At 35.6% G+C, this 19,158-nt stretch overlaps 2 protein-coding genes and 1 non-coding gene across 3 annotated transcripts; 2 read left to right on the forward strand and 1 right to left on the reverse strand.

Moving 5' to 3' along the window:
- Nucleotides 1-3,562: 3,562 nt before the first annotated feature.
- LOC111441134 (WD repeat and HMG-box DNA-binding protein 1) lies at nt 3,563-8,750 on the forward strand. Its single transcript, XM_023078069.1, has 12 exons — nt 3,563-3,921; nt 4,237-5,345; nt 5,499-5,675; nt 5,786-5,899; nt 6,354-6,458; nt 6,664-6,798; nt 6,884-6,939; nt 7,043-7,145; nt 7,218-7,334; nt 7,552-7,678; nt 7,814-7,944; nt 8,073-8,750. Exons 1-12 carry the CDS (start codon nt 3,642-3,644, stop codon nt 8,535-8,537), a joined length of 2,919 nt encoding a protein of 972 aa, XP_022933837.1. The 5' UTR covers nt 3,563-3,641; the 3' UTR covers nt 8,538-8,750.
- Nucleotides 8,751-9,724: 974 nt separating this feature from the next.
- Nucleotides 9,725-9,808, forward strand: TRNAL-CAA. The gene has a single exon. It is a non-coding gene; the product is annotated as a tRNA-Leu (tRNA).
- A 90-nt stretch (nt 9,809-9,898) lies between these two features.
- On the reverse strand, nt 9,899-17,858 carry LOC111441033 (serine protease SPPA, chloroplastic). Its single transcript, XM_023077928.1, has 13 exons — nt 17,328-17,858; nt 16,634-16,817; nt 15,660-15,797; nt 15,407-15,577; nt 15,202-15,305; nt 14,634-14,701; nt 13,476-13,642; nt 13,150-13,219; nt 11,775-11,929; nt 11,432-11,537; nt 10,738-10,825; nt 10,504-10,647; nt 9,899-10,324 (listed from the first exon to the last, which is right to left on the reverse strand). The coding sequence occupies exons 1-13, from the start codon at nt 17,754-17,756 to the stop codon at nt 10,094-10,096; spliced, it is 2,055 nt and encodes a 684-aa protein (XP_022933696.1). The 5' UTR covers nt 17,757-17,858; the 3' UTR covers nt 9,899-10,093.
- Nucleotides 17,859-19,158: the final 1,300 nt, after the last annotated feature.

Genomic DNA, 19,158 nt, shown 5'->3' on the forward strand with positions numbered 1-19,158 from the left:
AAAGTAATATATATATATATTAATTTTAATAATATTATTAAAATTTATGAATATTTTTTTAAAAAAATTAAAGGTAATTTTATTAATTTAATTTAAAGAAAAAAAAAAAAAAAGAGTTAGGTGGGCCCGGAGTAGTTTCGGTTGACCTGCAGCTCACGTGCAAAAAGAAGGGCAGAAGACGACGACGTTCGTAAAAGGGAAACTGCGGATTAGCACAGCCGACCAAGCCACTGCAACTCTCAGCTCTTGTCTTCTCACCCACACAATAAATACTTAAATATAACCTTCTCAAAATCAACTCCTACCAAATAAGTAATAGCTGCAGGCCAATAAAAAAAAAAAAAAAAAAAAACAGAATTTTAAATTTTAAACATTATATATATTTTTTAATCCTACTATATTTAACTCCAATCTAAATGAAATTTGATGTTGTTCTTGAATTTCGATCTATCACTACAATGAAATTAAGTTTTTAGTCGATCATTTTGAATCCCTATTGAAGTCTAACTCTATCAGGTATCTTTTCAACACCTAAATATGACAGTGAAGTGGCAAAAACTCGATGCTAAACATAACGAGTTTCATTATCGAAAATAAACATATTGGGTTGGGGACTAAAATCCTCTTAAATAAGAAACCGTCACTTACCTCAATTTTCTTTTATTTTTTTATTTGGGTAGTGATCAATTTATGGATTTATTGTATTTTCTAAAACTATAATCTAAACTTTTGGACTATATAGCATTTTATTATAGAATAAATAATGAATAACCTTTAAATTAATGCTAAAAAGAAAAAAAAAAAGAGAGTCCCGAGGCTAGGGTCATAGGCTGCTACGGAGCTACATGTACATTTGATTCCAAATAATAAAAGATTCTCGTACAAAGAAACATCTACTCACACTGCCTAGGTTCATGCACGAACCTTCTTTATAAATAATAATACCATATGGTCCTTTTTTTTTTCTCTTTATAATTATTAATTAGTCTCATTTAAATACAACTTTATGGTTAAATTAATATAATAGTGAATAATTATAGCCCACAATAACATAGTTATACTCAAATCTTAGAGAAAATGATTTAAAATATTAGAAAAAATTATAATTATTGTTAAAGCAAAACCATACGATAAGAGCGGGGAAAGTTGTATCGGGAACCAGCAAGAGCGGGCGAGGAAATGGCGGGACTTGATGACGTGGCGGTAAATTAATTAATATAATAAAAGATTAACATTAATTAATTTAATATCGAATACTTATGGATTGGTAACAGAACAGAGTGTTACCCCCGTAACATAAACATTCTCTGGCGAAGGGAATCCGTTTAGGGATCCGTTAACAAATCATAAGAGCGTGACTGTCGCATAATATCCAATCAAACTTTGGATTACTTTAATTTAATTACAGCCTAATAATGAAATTAATTATAAAATATGGACGCGTGGCGGACTCCCCGTTCAATCCGGAAGGTATCACGTGATTATAAAAAATGTTAGCCCACCACGTCCTCACGTGGCCAACTCAACACTCTCCGTTGGCAGCACCCACTTTTAAGCGATGCTTTTATTATTTTTTGCTCCAAACAAAAAATTAATAAATTTTCGGATTATTCATTTCTTGCCCTTGTGACATTTCATGATAAATTAAATAATAATAATAATAAGAATAAAAAGCATAGGTTATAAAAATAATATAATCCTACCGAAGAACATGCGAGTTGAAAGTATAAGCCAAACCCATGGCTTTGTTTGGATGAGGTCATTTTCGTTAATTAATTAATTAATTTTTAATTTTTTATTGTTGGTGGATGATTTTAATTTAATTGTTAGAGGCATGTGAGAGGAGATGCAATCTGTCAGTGGCCTAACGTGACGCCCTAACAGTAGGAAGAGGATAGCCGGATAGGGTATTGGACGACGTCGTTTTAATTGCATGGTCACTGCACGTGATTCCCCCAACCCGCTCACGTGCGCCCATCCTTTGCTCTTCGTCTTCTTCTTCCACTCCTCGCGTGCGGTGGGGACCCTTAACACCCATTTTCTCACGCCGTTAACGGATCCCGTCACGTTCTTTAACAGCGAGTCATAGTTTGGAATTTTTATTTAAATAAATAAATAATATTTATACACTTTTTCAAAATGTACTTTATTAATAATATATAATTTAATCTCGGAGTACGGTGAGAGTAGAAAGTAATATTTTAGCCTGTAGTTGAAATTTGAATTAAGAAAATAAAAAATAAAAAGGGAAATAATAGTAGGGGTGGAGGCACGTGCCGGGCATGCGGGGGAGGGGGGGCGGTGGGATTATCTGAATCTCTCCATCTCTTTCTCGTGACGGCGTCACGTGGGGGAGAAATCTGGTAGGTGGGACCCACGAATTTCCGGAGCCGGGCCTACCAAAAAAGCAGAAGAGATGTAAATCAATAAATAAAAGAAGGGTAGTGGGAGCATGTGCCTCGCTTTTCCACCGTGACCTGTCGTGTATGGGTCATTTTTAAGATCTCTCATAAGGTTTTGACGTGTGTTTCCTCTCACGTGCTTTACCACGTGATCTTTTTTTTTTTTTGGCTAAATTATAAAAAATACTAAATAATTTATAAACTTTTTAAAATATTAGTTGTGTTACCATCGTATCAATTTTCATTCAATATTCTAATAATTTCACCATAAAAAATGTATTTATCATTTTTTAATCTCAATATTATTAAACTTATTGGGCCTGCAATTATAGTATTATCTGAGTTGGGCTGATAATTGGGCCGGGCCTTGTATGGTGAAATTATTAATAGATGAACAACATGATGTTTTTTTAATTAGACAACTAAGAGCTTACATAGTCGATGTGGGTCATTTTTTTTTATTCGATTAAGCTGCTACAATGCTAGCGACTCGTTAGAACCAAAGAGAGATCATAAATATGCATAATTTTTTATTGAATAGACAAATTTTTAAATTTATATTCAATAATTATTAAGAGACAGTCACATTGTAGCGGCTTCATTGAATAATTTGTTAGTCAAGATATCTAGTTTAGCGTAATTTTTAGACGAGTTCAAATATAAAACAATGGTGTATATATATGTGTGTTATCTTCTAAAATAATTAAGACTTTTATAATTCATATTTTAAAAATAAAATACATATTATATTGAAGTGTGACAAGCATAATTAGCGCAATAATTAATGCAATAATCAAATGGTTGAATTTATTATCAATTACTATTAGATTATACACTAAAAAAAATTGTTTAGAGAGATTGAAGGTTGTTTATTGTACTTAAAAGAACCTATTTTATTTATTTATTGCACTATTTATACTGTTTAAAAAAAAGAAAAAAAAGGAAATTATTTTATACGGAAATTGGTGACGGTGGTTGTTATAGTGGGCCGTATGGGAAGTAGGCCCAAATATAATGGGGCAGAGGGTTCAAGAGCCCATTAGGCCCATTACTATCGGAAGTTCCCGCGAAATCTGAAATATGTTCATCAAATTTCCCGCCTAAAAAAGAGGTATAGATAGAAAATCATCGACCAGAGAGGTTCCACTACCATTCTTGGCTGCTCCGGCGAAACTAGAACAAAAGCCGGAAGAAAGATATACTCAGTTCGTTAATTGAAAGGAGATTACTGGAGTTGCTATGAAAATCCGGTCGGTGAAGCTCCGAGAAGCCCACAAGGCAGCCAGCAATGGCAAGGCTTCGTTTTGCTCCGTCCTGTGGGATCAACAAGCGTACCATATTGTCACTGCTTCGTCTTCCGAATCCGCCATATCCATCCATGATTCTCTTCTTCCTTCTAATAACCCGAAGATCATTCATCATCATCGCGAAGGGGTCACGGCTCTGGCTCTTAGCCCCAATTCCACCTGCCTCGCTTCTGGATCCATGGATCGATCCGTCAAGCTTTACAAGTTTCCCGGTATTTCTTCTGGCATTCGTTAAGCTGAACTTATATTATGATTCTTTTGGTTTTGCTAATTGTTCTCTAACGTGGAATCTCTGAATTTCAAAAGCTATGGTTAGGTATTGGAAATGTTAGTTTTACTATGAACTGCTTCGATTAGTTTTGAATTATGAATGATAACTTTCAGATCTGTCGAAATCTTGAATGTTGCCTCATTTTCTTTTGAGTTGGTTTGTTTCCCCCAGAAATGTATTTTAGGATCAATCTTGTTAGCTTCACAGTTCTCTGGGAATTATGTTCCTGTAATTTTACGAGGTCGATGGTTTGCAGGTGGAGAATTTGAGACCAATATCACAAGATTTACGCTGCCAATACGTACCCTTGCGTTTAATAAGTCCGGAAGCCTCTTGGCAGCAGCTGGCGATGACGATGGTATTAAGCTAATTAACACGATTGATGGTTCAATTGCTAGGGTTCTGAAAGGACATAAAGCAGCCGTTACTGGGTTGGCGTTTGACCCCAATAGTGAGTACATGGCATCGGTGGATTCATTTGGGACTGTAATTTTCTGGGAACTCCAATCTGGAAGTATAATACATAACCTTAAAGGCATAGCTCCTAGCACAGGTTCGGACCCTTCCGTTCTGAATGTTTTATGCTGGAGCCCTGACGGCGAGATGTTAGCAGTCCCAGGATTAAGAAATGATGTTGTGATGTATGATAGAGATACTGCTGAAAAGCTATTTTCATTGAGGGGAGATCACACCCAGCCTATTTGTTTCCTGTCATGGTCACCTAACGGAAAATACATGGCTACTTCTTCCTTGGACAGGCAAATTCTGATATGGGATGTTGATCAAAAGCTGGATATTGATAGACAGAAATTTGACGAGAGAATATGTTGCATGGCATGGAAGCCAATTGGCAATGCATTGGCTGTTATTGATGTCATGGGTAAGTATGGGGTGTGGGAATCAGTTGTTCCATCTTCTATGAAATCTCCAACTGAAGATATCCCAAAATTGCAATCAAGGAATAGCAACGGCTTGCTCTTGTTTGATGAAGAGGATGAGGAGCCTAGTGAACATGGCAATTTGAGTGATCTTGGAGAAGATAGCCATTATGAATCTGAATTTCCAACTCGAAAAAGGTTGCGTAAGCATTCAACAAATGAAGAAATCCTGGATGAGGCTGATAGCGAAGATTTTAGCCTTCTCCCGAAGTCGGAATCCTATAAAATGTCACGTCGTGTTAAAAAAGATAAGACAGATAATATTGATGAGGGAGATATAAACATTGCAACATATAGTAAATTGAAACTACGGGAGGCATTTCAACCAGGAGCTACTCCCTTGCAGCCAGGAAAGAAACGCTTTTTGTGTTACAATATGCTTGGAAGTATAACAACTTTTGAACATGATGGGTACTCCCACATAGAGGTAATCCTGAGCCTTCAACTTAAACCTTTTAGGTTTCTGCCGTATTGTTGCTTGCTCTCATTCATGTGCTATCACTTGATAGGAATCAAATTCATGAGGGATATGATACAACTTTTATCTATATTCTAAATGACTGATGCTGTCCCTTTTCAGATAGATTTCCATGACACTGGCAGTGGCCCGCGAGTTCCTTCAATGAATGATCATTTTGGTTTTACAATGGCTGCACTGAATGAAAATGGTAGCGTCTTTGCAAACCCTTGTAAGGGTGAGAAGAATATGAGCACTCTAATGTATCGCCCATTTGGTAGCTGGGCAAATAACAGCGAGGTTAGAATGTTTTTACTTATAGTTTACAAGTTTCTCAGCTTCATACGAATGGTGCAACTTTCTATGGCTACTAAACTATGCTGACTTGGATATCTACTGTAAAAACTCAGTGGTCGATGAGATTTGATGGAGAAGAAGTTAAGGTCGTGGCAGTTGGTACCAGATGGGTGGCTGCATTTACAAGTCTTAATTATCTTCGCATCTTCACAGATGGTGGTTTACAGGTTTGTTGGACAGATTTCTTAACTAGCTGCATATTCGCAACTTATGCCCTCTTATCACCTTAAGTTTAAATGCTAGAGTTTAGTGTTTCACATTCAGAATTATTATTATTATTATTATTATTATTATTATTATTATTATTATTATTATTATTATTATTATTATTTTATTGCAATTTAAGAACCAAATTACCTTATGATATATAACACAAAACCAGGAGAGATGATTCAGAATGCAGCAAACGATTATATTGACTTTGATGTGTATTTGTTTGTTAGCTTTAAGAAGCTAGGAACTTGAGTTAAACGCCAATTGTATCCTTAACTAATAAGGATCTTACTACCATTAATTTTCTGCCTGAATATCCTTGCACGAAAAAGTCCAGCCAAATTTGGGAATGAAGGTGATGGTAAGTTTTACATTGAATATTAATGTTGCTTAATGGCTTTATTTCAGAAACATATTCTTTCTCTGGATGGGCCAGTGGTGACTGCATCTGGCTTCAAGGATGAACTTGCATTTGTGACTCATTCTTCTACCTGTCTTCCCTCAAACGACCAGGTCTATACTCGATCAGACTTTCCTCTATTTTGAGCATGATTGATTCGTGGAATCTATGCATTGGATGTCTGATGTCTATCTTACGAATTTCTATTGGACACATAGTATATTGTAGGTCGGCCATAGTGAATAAAAGTTTATGATGGTGGAATTTATAATCTTGAAGATGTAATTGTCTAACCTGAACTTCATTCAAAATATGCAGATGCTAGAGTTCAGAATATTAAACATCTCTAATGGAACACAGCTCTTAAGAGGACATTTGCCATTAACTCCAGGATCACATCTCGCATGGTTTGGATTTAGTGAAGAAGGAAAATTGAGTTCCTACGATTCCAAGGTACGTTAGCTCTCGAGTAGTTTGTTGATATTCTTCAGTTGGTTATTGTGAACTATGTATCTTATTTTCCTACCGTTATTTATAGGGTGTACTCAGAGTGTTTACAAGTCAATATGGTGGCAGTTGGGTACCATTATTCAGGTTGATCAACATGCTATTTTTTTTTTTGGGTAATATCTATTAAAAGTATAATTCACATCCTACCTTCTTGTACTCCTGTCTGAAGTTCAGATTTGTTGTGCAGTGCCCGTAAAGAGAGGAAGTCGGATGAAAATTATTGGGTGGTTGGGTTGAACACAAGCAAGTTGTTCTGTGTGATATGCAAAAATTCTGAGTCATACCCACAGGTAACAGAATTTCTTCTCCCCCAAACTCATTTACCCTGTATCGTTGCTGAGCGTAATCTCTGTCTGCTTCAGGTGACACCTAAACCAATTCTTACTCTACTAAATCTTTCATTTCCTCTTGCACTCTCTGACCTGGGTGCAGAAGCACTTGAGAATGAGTTTATGATGAATAATATGCACCTCACACAGGTCAGTTTGATACTTCCCAATCTTGTTTTAATTCTGTAGCTTTTAACTCTCTCTATGGCTATTAAGATCATCACTTATGTCAACATCATTTAGCGTGAAAGCTATGAGAAATAGAAACTAATTTTTCAATTGACATGGTTCTTTTTTCATTTTTTATTTATTTCTAAGGTACTACTTTCATTTGCTTTCACTAAGTAATGTAAATGTATGCACACAGATCCATGGGAGAATGGAGGAAATGGCATTACTTGGGTTGTACGACACAGAACTAGATGATGAGGCATTCTGTATTGAAGCTGCTCAAGACAGATGCATCTTAAGGCTCATTGCTTCCTGCTGCAACGGTTGGGATTTGCAACTTTACTTTAACGTCTTAGACATTTAGCCTTTCATTTTCCTTGAGGGCTTTTTCCTTTGACAAGGAATTAAAAATTACGATCTGAGGTTTCATCTAACTGACGATGGTGAAATTTTTCCAGGTGATAAGCTTGTCAGAGCTTCCGAACTAGTAAAACTTTTGTCGCTGGAGAAATCAGTGAAGGGTGCAATTAAGCTGGTTACTGCTTTGAAGCTTCCTAACTTGGCGGAACGTTTCAATGCCATATTAGAGGTAGGACAAACTCCCAGAAACAGCCTCAAATCCTTCGATCTAGCAGTGGGGTCTCATATTTACATATATATAATATATATATCTATATGTAATCCTTTCATCAACTTTTATTCTTTTTCTAATATCAGGAAAGGTTGCTTAATGAAGCCAAAGGGACCATGGAAACCACCACCCTTTCAAGATCTAAGTGCAGTGGATCTGTGTTACCTAACGCTGCAACCAGCAGTAGTACACTAAATTGTGCAGTAAAAGGCAGAAGTTCAGAAGTGAGTCGTCCATCCTCACCTAAAGGCCCAATACTCTCTGCACCTCTGTTTACAAAGAAACTGAAGTCCGACGGAGCAAAATTCAATGATGGAAGAACAGAGGATAAACAAAGTTCAGGGGTGGTGAAGAAGGGAACAGAAAACAGTGGTGGTGACACGGCAGATGTGAAGAAAGCAGTGTCATTGAGTAAGATAGAGTCCACTACCCTTGAAACTAACCAACATTTGAATTCATGTAACAGTGAGAAGGTGAAGGCAGGAGATGTAAATCAACAAGCTCAATGTACTCGCCCCTCGAATCCGTTCTTGAAGTCATCAATCAAGTAAAAGCAGTTTTTTTTTATACTTGCATTTGTTGTTGTTGTTGTTTAGAACGTGTAAATTATGAGGTAGGAATGAGAATGTACAGTTCTATTATAGGTAGGTAGCTGAAGTGGCTAAACCTTTCGTCAATTGTGATGTTATGAGGTCTGTAAGCATATCTCCATCTTCATCCTCTCCATATAAATGAGGGAGGCTTCAAATTTTCACATTACTCCATTCTAATTTCATCTCCATCCTCTTCTTTACCCAAAGATGAGGACGTCCTGATGGAGAGGTGGAACAAAGGAAGTAAGTAACTTCATATCCAATCTACTGCTCTTCTTTCCATAGCTAACGTGCTCCTTCTTCGTTCTCTGCAATTTCTTGACCAAATCGAGTTTTGTAGATGATGAACAGTAGTTCTGACTTGGACGAACTAGGGTTTTCTTTTTCTCATCACAAATTTTGTAGATGATGAACTAGGGTTTTGTTTTTCTCATCACAAATTTTGTAGATGATGAACTAGGGCTTTCATCTTCTTCATTTCAAACAGAAAAGGAAGACATCATTTCAATTTCGATCAATACATGCCCATTTACCAAGTACTGTTGGGGGAGGGGAAGCTTGTTGAAGCGAAATCAACAAGTGAGTTCATCATCTTCCAACCTCAACCAATAATCTCCAAATTCTTCAATATCTTAATCTTTTACTTCCACCTCTTACAATTCATGAACAACACAACTACAATCTATTCCCACGTCTCCTCAATCTTCTCCGAATCCGCTATCGAAACGTTGCCTGCTACATAAAGCTATCAACTTTACCTCTAATCTCAGTCCAACTGCACCCAGCATGTCTGTGTACAAGAAGAACAAGAATTATGAAAGTTTGGTTCACAATTTTCTGTGTCCTCCACAACCATTTCATATTCAATGGTTATTATGCATCTAATTTTGGCAATAGGGTTTACTGCTAGCAGATAATCAAAAAGCCAAAACTTCCTTTCCTTTTTTTTTTTTAAAAAACTAAATTATAAAACTGCTAACATCAACCAATAAGTAATTTATTGAATTTTATTCCAAAAAAAGGAAAAATGAATTAATTAGTTGAAATCTTACCACTGCTGAAACACCAAAGTTCTAAACTCTAAAAAAATATCGCAACACAATAAATTGATCTAATTTATTAATATTTATCAAACCCACCAAACAGTCAGGATGGCCGAGTGGTCTAAGGCGCCAGACTCAAGTTCTGGTCCTCGTGAGAGGGCGTGGGTTCAAATCCCACTTCTGACAGTTGTATTTGTATTTGTATTTTTATTTTTTTATATATGGCTCAAGTATATAAGCTTTGCCTCCATTTAGTCGTGTACTTTCATTTTCATATATAACAAAATAAAAGCAGATACGAATAACATGGCACCAAAGATTCTACAAAATCATCCATGAAAAGATCCCAAGTTTGTCATACTATCTATACAGTTTCTTGTTCAATTGGGACGCTCCCTACGAGCCTATATCATACGTTCCAAATATTGGACAATAAATGTGTTTGAAAAGTTCATCTGCCTTTCAACGAAGTTAGAGGAAACTGAGGTAATCTTTTATCAAACCAAAGACGGAGTTGCCATAAGCAAATCCCTCCATTCTCTGCAGCATAATCCCTTCCATCCGAGCTTGAACTCCTTCTGACAAAGCAAGGTCTTGCAGCAGTTCTTTCACTGTCCCCTCAACTCCAATAATTGTACTCCCTACTCCGCTTACTACCTCCAGTAGCGTTGGCGACGGTCTCGATAATTCCACAAGATTAACCTTTTACAAAGGTAAAAAATACACACATTAATCAGTTCCTACAACATAATGTGTTCCGTTTTAGGACAGGGATAATGAAATATCTACTTGATTGAATATGGAATTGACTTTGGTACTGAAGGTCTAAACTCTAATCTAGAAAGTCACAAGTTGTCCGAAGAGTTTTATTGAAAATAAACCTTGCTGTCTTGAGGAATGTTGGCTTTCTGTTTTGCTATAGCAACAGCCCGAGAAAATCCACCGATAGCATCCACTAAACCATGGGATGCTGCAAGTTTACCAGTCCAAACCCTTCCTTGCGCAACTTTCTCCATCTCATCCACCTATTAGTGATTGGACACGCGGTAGATATTAAAACATTAAAATGACAAATCCATAGATATAAGAAATAGGAAATGCTTTGACCAACATACAGTCATGGATCTGGAAAAGGCTGCTTTGTCACGGAATTGCTTGTACGCATTTTGTGCAGACTTGGCAAAGAGTTCTGCTTCATCTGGTCTGATCAGAAACTGGTAACATTTAATTATTGATGGGAAAATGCACCAATGAAGAAGAATTAAACTACTTTATTTAATCTGTATCAGAAGACAACCTTTTTATTATTAGAGAAAAAAGGATGCAAGATGCAAATGAAGTAGAACAAGTTCTAGATAGTCAACAGCGAGTAGAGAGTGAATCAAAACAAATATGGTGAAGTAGAACATTCTTTCCTTCTTCCAGTGAAAATGAGGCAGTTAAGCTAGACCCTATGTCTGTGCACGTGTACATCAAAGCAAATATGGTGAAATGCGGTGAATCCCAACGCAAACAAGGATGCTGGTCTCACGAATAAGCAGGGAACTAATCGATCACTGGTATAGGTAACAAAAACAAGGATGCTGGTTTTGCTGGTTGGCTGAAAGAGATTATGAATTCACTTCGAAATTCAAATCAATTTCATATGTTCAAGCATCATTTTAGTTATGCTATTTCCTTGGCAATAATTAATGTGGTTCTACCCAGAAAATTATTGTATTACAGAGTACCAAAGGATTTGGCATCCCTCATTCATCAATTAATTAAATATACCACATGCTATTTGATAAGGGCTAAGAGATATTTTACCTGAAAGGTCGTTGTTCTGCCGCAAGAAGCTCAGCAAATCTTCCCCTTGATATGATTTCCTTGTTAAAGCCAATCTTTTCATATAGTTTCCCCAAGTTAAACTTCCCTAGAGCCAGAAAATTCATCAACACTAGAAGTCCACGATAACACACAGATTTTCTTTGCGGGAGAATGTACATCTACAAACTATGCTGCTTCCATTATCTTTGGAATTTTAAAGATGCAGATGAAGACGTATGTTTGCCTTTCATATTACATAAGCTGGTCCAGTTTAAAAATCTAAATCATTTTCTACAGCAGTTTCGGCATAAATCTTTCTTCACTGCAGATATTTATAGTTTACCTGTGACAACTCCAATAGAACCAGTTAAGGTTAGATTTTCTGCAACAATGGTCCCAGCTGCCATTGCCATATAGTATCCTCCACTGGCTGCAACATCAGCCATGGATGCAACGACAGGTTTTGATGCAGCCAGAAGTCTGATTTCTCTCCACATCCTGTGTGCCATAGAGTATCAACCAACACATAATATACCAATTCTCAGAGTAGAAATGATATCCATCAATTGGTATGCTACAAACACAACATCAACTAAAAATGGAAATGAAACTCATCAACCCAGAGATCATACGGATTTTTATTTGTAAGGGCACAGTAGCATTATGTAAATAAAAATGGCCTAATTGAATCAAGAACCCAGATTTTCTACTTGGTATGGGCATTACCCCTTATATGTGGAAGTATGGATGTAATTTTAGTTCTAATGATATAACATATTAAGTGTTAAAGAACAAAAACTTGATAAAAGGCTTTTCTAAATATGAAAAGTAAATTATCAACCAGTTCTAAGATGAGGAAGAACAAAGCTAGTTCGGAAAACGATAATATCCAAATGTTGGCACTATGAATGGTGAATTAGAATTCTCATCTTCCGTCTTATCTCAAGTAATTTCAACAACCAAAACAAATTTTTAATACATGCAATCGAAGTTAAAGAAAATGGAGATAAAAATATTATAAGCAACTTTTTAAACAGCATTTAACAGCTAAAAAAGTGTATGAAAACTGTTTTGTCTCGTGAAAATAGGGAAGTGGATAAGTTGGGTTGGATACTCACGAACAAAAAATAGAAATATTTTATGGTAATTGTTCATCAGACTGTTTTTCTAAATTGGCCTATAGGGGAGAAAATATATCCAAACAAGCTCTAAACACTTAGTTCAATGACAACAGTTAATTGTAATGCATTTTGTAGTGTATGAAGTTCATTGATAACTCAAACAAGCATGCTTGACAAAGGTATCTCACGTAATGTGCTGTCATTACTTGATATCTACCACGTGCATAGATACAGAGAATATGGTAGAGGCACTTACAATTCTCAAAACTAATAAAGCTTTTTCCTCACTCTATTTTCATTTATCCCTCATTTCAGTAAATGAGGTGAAGAGAACTTTTTGGATATTAAAAGGACAAAGTTGTATAGTTTCTTGTGTATTGTGCAGGTTTCTTTGGTTGAAGAGGGGTTGGTTTTAAGATAAAGTGAATTTATCTATGGGGAAGGATGAAAAGTGATTTAAATGACAAAATGAACAAAAAATTATATATTTTGTTCCCAACTAAATGTAATTAGTTGAATATGACGGTATGATGCCATCAGAAATAGATTCTTGGTATCACAAAAAAGAATGAAATTGGCTGGTATGCTGGCACTTACAAATCAGAAGCAAGAGCATCACCTCCAGGACTGTCAATTCTGATGATGGCAGCCTTGAATTTTTTCGACTCTAAGGACAAAAAGGAGAGGGATGAACAAAAGAAATGCATAGTGAGCAATTACACGTTCACTAAAAGTTTTTAATGAATCTGATAACTGTGACCATGAGATACCCTGTGTGGTTCTTGAAGTTCATGAGCACAATTAGAAAGCCATGATCTTAAACTACATATTTGTAAGTCCCCATCTCTTTCTCTGTGTTCATAATGAAATAAATAAAAGATGGCAATATATCATTCAAAGATATATTTAAACATCAAGTTTACCTCGAACACTCCGAATCTTCTCAATGAATTGCTCCCCAATAATACCAGAACTAGGAACACTTAAAGGACTTTTCACACGACTAATGCTTCCTCCAGCTCTAATCACAGCTATTTGGTCTCCACCTCCTGATAAACCAACGGTTGATTGCCGAACTTTAGAGTACTTCCTATGGTAATCAACATAAATGGGAATAACGTTAGTAGCCATTGGAAACAAATTACAGGTGCATGGATTAAAATAATTAATTATAAGTTACTAACTTGTGATAAAACTATAGTCCCTGCTTTTATTACACAAATAATAGACATGAAAAATGAAATGGCCGGATAATAAGGCGGTGGAAATAAAATTTAAAGTACAGTTGCAAAATGGAAAGACCGACCAAATGAAACTTACAGATCGGATAGAATTATGCAAACATTTCATTGAAAGGAAATTTCACTTTTATTTTTCACGCAACAAACACACTATCGAAACAAAGGGCACGATTACAATACTCGGCAGGCAGCAGTGCAACTGATTTTTTTTTTAGATCTCCTTTTTCTTGTAGTTCAAATCATAAAAGTTGTGATTACATTTACCAATTTAAGCAAAAATATAAGAGGTAATTTGTCGTTTATCCCTACAAATAATTAAGAACCCCACTCCCCCAAATAAAGGACAAGAAGATGTGCAATATTAAAAAGGTTTAGGAGAACGAGAAATATTGCTTTTCTTTTCTTCAGCTGCAAGGTTCTAACAATATAAAAATGGCAAGAATCTTCAGAAAATTTCCCCCGTCACACCTTAATAGGTCAAGCTGCAATTAAAGTCATTCATTCCTTTCTCTGTGCCTTCCAAAACCTCTTTCTATATGGAGGCACAAAAGTACAATGCAATCATAGAAATCTAGCATAGGAAGGATCGAACCCATATTAGTTAGCCTGAAACTGCAAGTATCAAGCATGAAGGTTTGCAATAGAAACGAGTTTGAGTGGTGGGATTGATTCATTTATCACAATGTACTTGGCGGCAGTTTTTTAAAATAACAAACATAAGTTGTTCATTGGATATTACGAAAAGTACAAAAGAGAAGGGAAGAACAATGTACATGACAGCAATAAAACCCAATAAAGACCAAAATAGATAATTGATAAAAGATCTCAGAATTTAATGACCTGTAATCAACCATGGGAACTTTTTTATCCTTCGGCAGTCCAAGTCTTTCATTTAGCATAGAGAGAATCTGAATATTACAAAGGACAAAACTCATAATCTTTATAGCGAGACAAAAATTAAACAACACTGACTTCTAAGATGTGAGCTACCTAGTTTCTACATTAGCTCCTCTCGAGGTTTTCTTCTCAATGGTTTTGAACTACTTTTTAGAGCTGTTTTTATTTATACCCATGTACATTTGTTTCATTTCTCTCTATGAAAGCAAGTTTTTTTATCAAAAAAGAAAAAGAAAAAGAAATTGGAATTACAGTTCTATTCTTATCATGCCAATTAGAGTAATTATTTAAAGTTTCTTTGACTTTTAGTTCACTTCGTATTTCCCCTTGTTGTTCACCTTTAATGGAAGTTTCTACTCTCCAAATAATAGTTTTTTTTAGCAAAATACATAGAAATTTGTGGAACCAACAACTTCGCTATCCCCTTACTCGAACTCTCAAAATAAAATGCATCTGCAAATATTTATTTCAAGCCCAAACATCTTAGCAGATAGGATGAGGACATCAGTACCTCGTCCTCGTACTGTATGTTGGTGATCCAGCCATCTTCTTTTAGTCTTTCAATTTGGTACACTCCTTCATTAATAAAGCTTTCAATATCTTCTTTTTTCTTTCCTATCCCAAAAAAACAAAATAATAAATAAATAAATCAATAAACGAAGAAGTTTCTGAAATTAGTTAAAAGAAAAGAGCTATAAGTTTCACGTCGACTCTACCTTTTATTGAAGAAATTTTATCCAGCCAGTTGTCATAGATATTATCAAGCAAGGTCGTCAACATTTCACAATTTTCCTCCGACATATTTCTCCGTGCTAGTTGATCACCAGCACTTTTATATTTACCTATCCTCTCCACTTGTGGTTCAATCCCTATTTTATCAAAAATACCTGAAAAGAAAACACCTCGTCCAACCTCTTAAGAACAAGGTTTGAGTGCAAGAAATAAAGCAGAGAAAAGAAGTCAACTTACCTCTGAGAAATGAAGCTTGAACAGTCAAGCCGAACAATGAAACATAAGCACTTGGGGGGGCATATATCTCCTCACATGCACATGCCAGGTAGTATTCTTTCTCTTGACATGTAGGAATATAGGCAACAATAAATTTACCTGAAAGCCAGTACACATTGAATTTGATGATTTCACCCCTAAGAAAGTTTTTATATTCATATAAGAAACAAATTTCAACCCTATGCAAGTCGAAAATTGGATATAAATTACACAAGCAGCTGTTTGATAAAAAAAAAAAAAAAAAAAAAAAAAAAAAAAAANAATTGGATATAAATTACACAAGCAGCTGTTTGATAAAAAAAAAAAAAAGAAAAAAAAAAAAGAAAAAGGCTTTCCCTAGGCCCTTTACTAAGGGGAGAAAACATTCTGAAATTTTCTATATTTATGAAATAAGAACAAAGTGGAACGTAGGTTTTCCAAGAATGTTTGACCATCATAGCGGTAAATTTCCATAAAGAAAAGACGTAAAATTTACTAGTTAGTGTCTTCTTTTATTTTCATATTCTATTTATTCTTTTTATCTTTTTGACTAAGATGAATGTGGGGTATGAGAATTTGAACATCCTCATATTGACAATTTTCATCCTCTATATGCTAGTATCGTTTGCAGGTCAAATTTTGAATCTGTGATGTTATAAATTATGGAAATTCTATGCTACTCTCCCTGAACTATAACCATAAAACAAATGACGGTAAAAATAGAAAAAATATGAAAACAAAAGGAGACGGGATATAGGTACATGCAGCGTAGTGCCCCGCCCCCGAGAAATTCTCTCGACTATTTGCATGAAATCCGCCCAGTTATTCACATTAATCAAAATTGCCATAACGGATGACACCTGTCTCGCACCCCTGTAAGATCATTGTAGATGGTTCCCCTAAAAACGTGCCTTGTATGCAGAGATTCACTTTGAACGTTTAGAAGAGTCGCGTACCTGATTTTTTGAAATTCAGGATATGCCTTCGAAGTTCTTCAACTTTACCCCACCCACAATTTAGAGCTTCAATTTGCAAATAGATCCCAGATATACGAGGATCATACGCGGCTTTGACAAAGTTCTCGCAGATTTGAGGTAGAGAAAGCCCTGAAGAGAAACGGCTCTTTAGCTGATCAGATATCTGAACAAGAAAAAGAGCAATCTCAACTCCAAAATTTGACACATACATTGAGAAATAATTTTTAAGAAACTTGGGAGAGGAGAAAGAAAAAGTCGTCCGGTTAAAGCTAATAATGCCATTTATCAAGAAAGATGTATGCCGGAACAAGTTTCGAAATTTTTCACTGAATATCGTCAACATAATTGCAATAATCAAGGACATTAGACCGAAAACACAACTTCCAGCTGCGAACATGAATGGCGACCCAAGTCCATTTTATCCGATCAATGATTGAAGTAATTCGAGTAACATTAGAACGAAAAAAACAAGAACGGTAATGAACATCCATTTTCTTCCACCAAATTGAAGTGTTTCCGCAGCTAATAACTTATGGATGGAGTGGAATATAAGAATCAAAAACACTTTCCAGCAGCAACAAACATTCATTTTCTTCCAGAAAATTAAACAACGTGAACAACAAGTAGCTCGTTTACGAAATTAAATAGCTGAGCAAGAACGAAGAAACCGAACCTGTCCTCGCAATTTCATAGTCAAGACACTGCCCTTACGAACGCGCTCCCAAGGAAAGGCAACCAGCATCTTAAGCTTCACCAAAAAGCTCCTCCACGGGCCAAACTTCTCGAATTCGAATTCTCCGCTTGGATAATCCTCATCGCGAGCTCTCCCGCCTTCACTGTTCATCGGAACCTCGTTTGCAGCATCTGCTTCTTCTCTATCCAGGCGCTTGGTCTCCGATGCAGAGTCTTCGAATGCTCGAACAGAGAGGCAGCGGCGTGAGGCAGGAGAAGGAGAAAGAGCGAAAGCGAAGCGACATTGTAAGAAGGAAGACGAAGAAGAAGAGCGAAACGGAATTGGTTTGGAGAGAATGAAAGAAAGGGTTCCCCGATTGATGGAAGAAACCAGATGGGGAGCTTGAAGACATGGAAGCAGCTTCGCCATTTTCTCTGGCCAAAGCCAACCAATTCTTCTCCACTCTCAGCTTATCGAACTCAACTCATCAATGAAAGCATGATCATCTTTTTTTTTTTTTTTTTTTTTTTTTTCCTCCAAGAGAAAGAGAGAGGGAAGGATTTATTGAATTGTTGGTTAATTTATGTCCTCATCTTTTATATTCACGCCATTAAATTATCAATTTATTAATAAAATAAATTTTAAAAAAATATATATATATATATTTATTTATAATTATTTTTTAATTAAAATTATATTAAAAAGCTGGACAAAAATATAATCATATTTATAGTTATTAATTAAATTTATTTATGTGATATTTGGTATAAATGGATAAAAAATTTATTGTTTTTAAATCGAAATAAGGGAACATAAGAAATTAAAAAAAGATACCACGGGCAGATTTGTAATAAATGTATAATTAAAGGGCTAATGTGATAAATTTTCAACAATGGGGCTTCTGAAATTGGGCTCCAGAGCAACGTAGATGAGATCGTGAAATGGGCTTTTTTGAAATTTTCTCATACATGGGCCGGCCTGCATAAAAAGCCCATTGTTTCAAGTTTTATTTATTTATATATATATATATATATAATTTAAACCATCAATGAAAAATGTTTCATCATCATTATACGCTACAATATTAATTTCCAAAGCTCAACACTAAAAGCAACATTTCATAAGATGATATCAACGAGTCCCATCGGCACACCACAATTCAAGCCGTGGTGCTCTCACATAGATTTAAAAGATCACATTGTCAGATTTCTTTAGAGTGTATTATTATGAGAGATATCAACGACTCGATTTCTCAATACCTAGCTATAAATCACCAAAGATGGCCCACCACGACTCAAGGTGTGCCTCCCATGTAGACTTGAAATGTTGCATGGTTAGATTTCTTAGAATATGAGAATATCGATCTATAGATCTCGTGAATTCCTATATAGAATATTGAAAGGATTCTTTTAAGTGATTGGTAGGGAGTTAAGTTCATCCAAAACACTTACAAAAGTGTTTAAAACTTTCTAATGGAAGAAAAGCTGAGAGATGAATGAGCATCACTTTAAAAAATAGATTGATAATGTCACTTCAATTGTAATTTTCAACAAAAAAGAAAACAAATCAGAAAAATTAAACAAAAGACAGAGGACCAATTTGCAAAAAAAACAAAACAATCTAAAGTTGGTGTTCTTTAGATGCTGTCCTACTCCTACAGCTCAAAAAACAGAGCATTTACAGAACAGGTATGGGAAAAGAAACCCCAAAAGGAATTGGATCTGTTCAGTTTCCTTTCTGGTTCAGTGAAATGCAAGAATTGACCCAAAACCAAATCCACTGCTCCTTTCAGGGAAATACATGTAGATGAACAAAAAAAAAAAAAAAAAAA

The sequence above is a fragment of the Cucurbita moschata genome, unplaced genomic scaffold (genome assembly GCF_002738365.1).
Source record: "Cucurbita moschata cultivar Rifu unplaced genomic scaffold, Cmos_1.0 Cmo_Scf00003, whole genome shotgun sequence".
NCBI classification, from domain to species: Eukaryota; Viridiplantae; Streptophyta; class Magnoliopsida; order Cucurbitales; family Cucurbitaceae; genus Cucurbita; species Cucurbita moschata.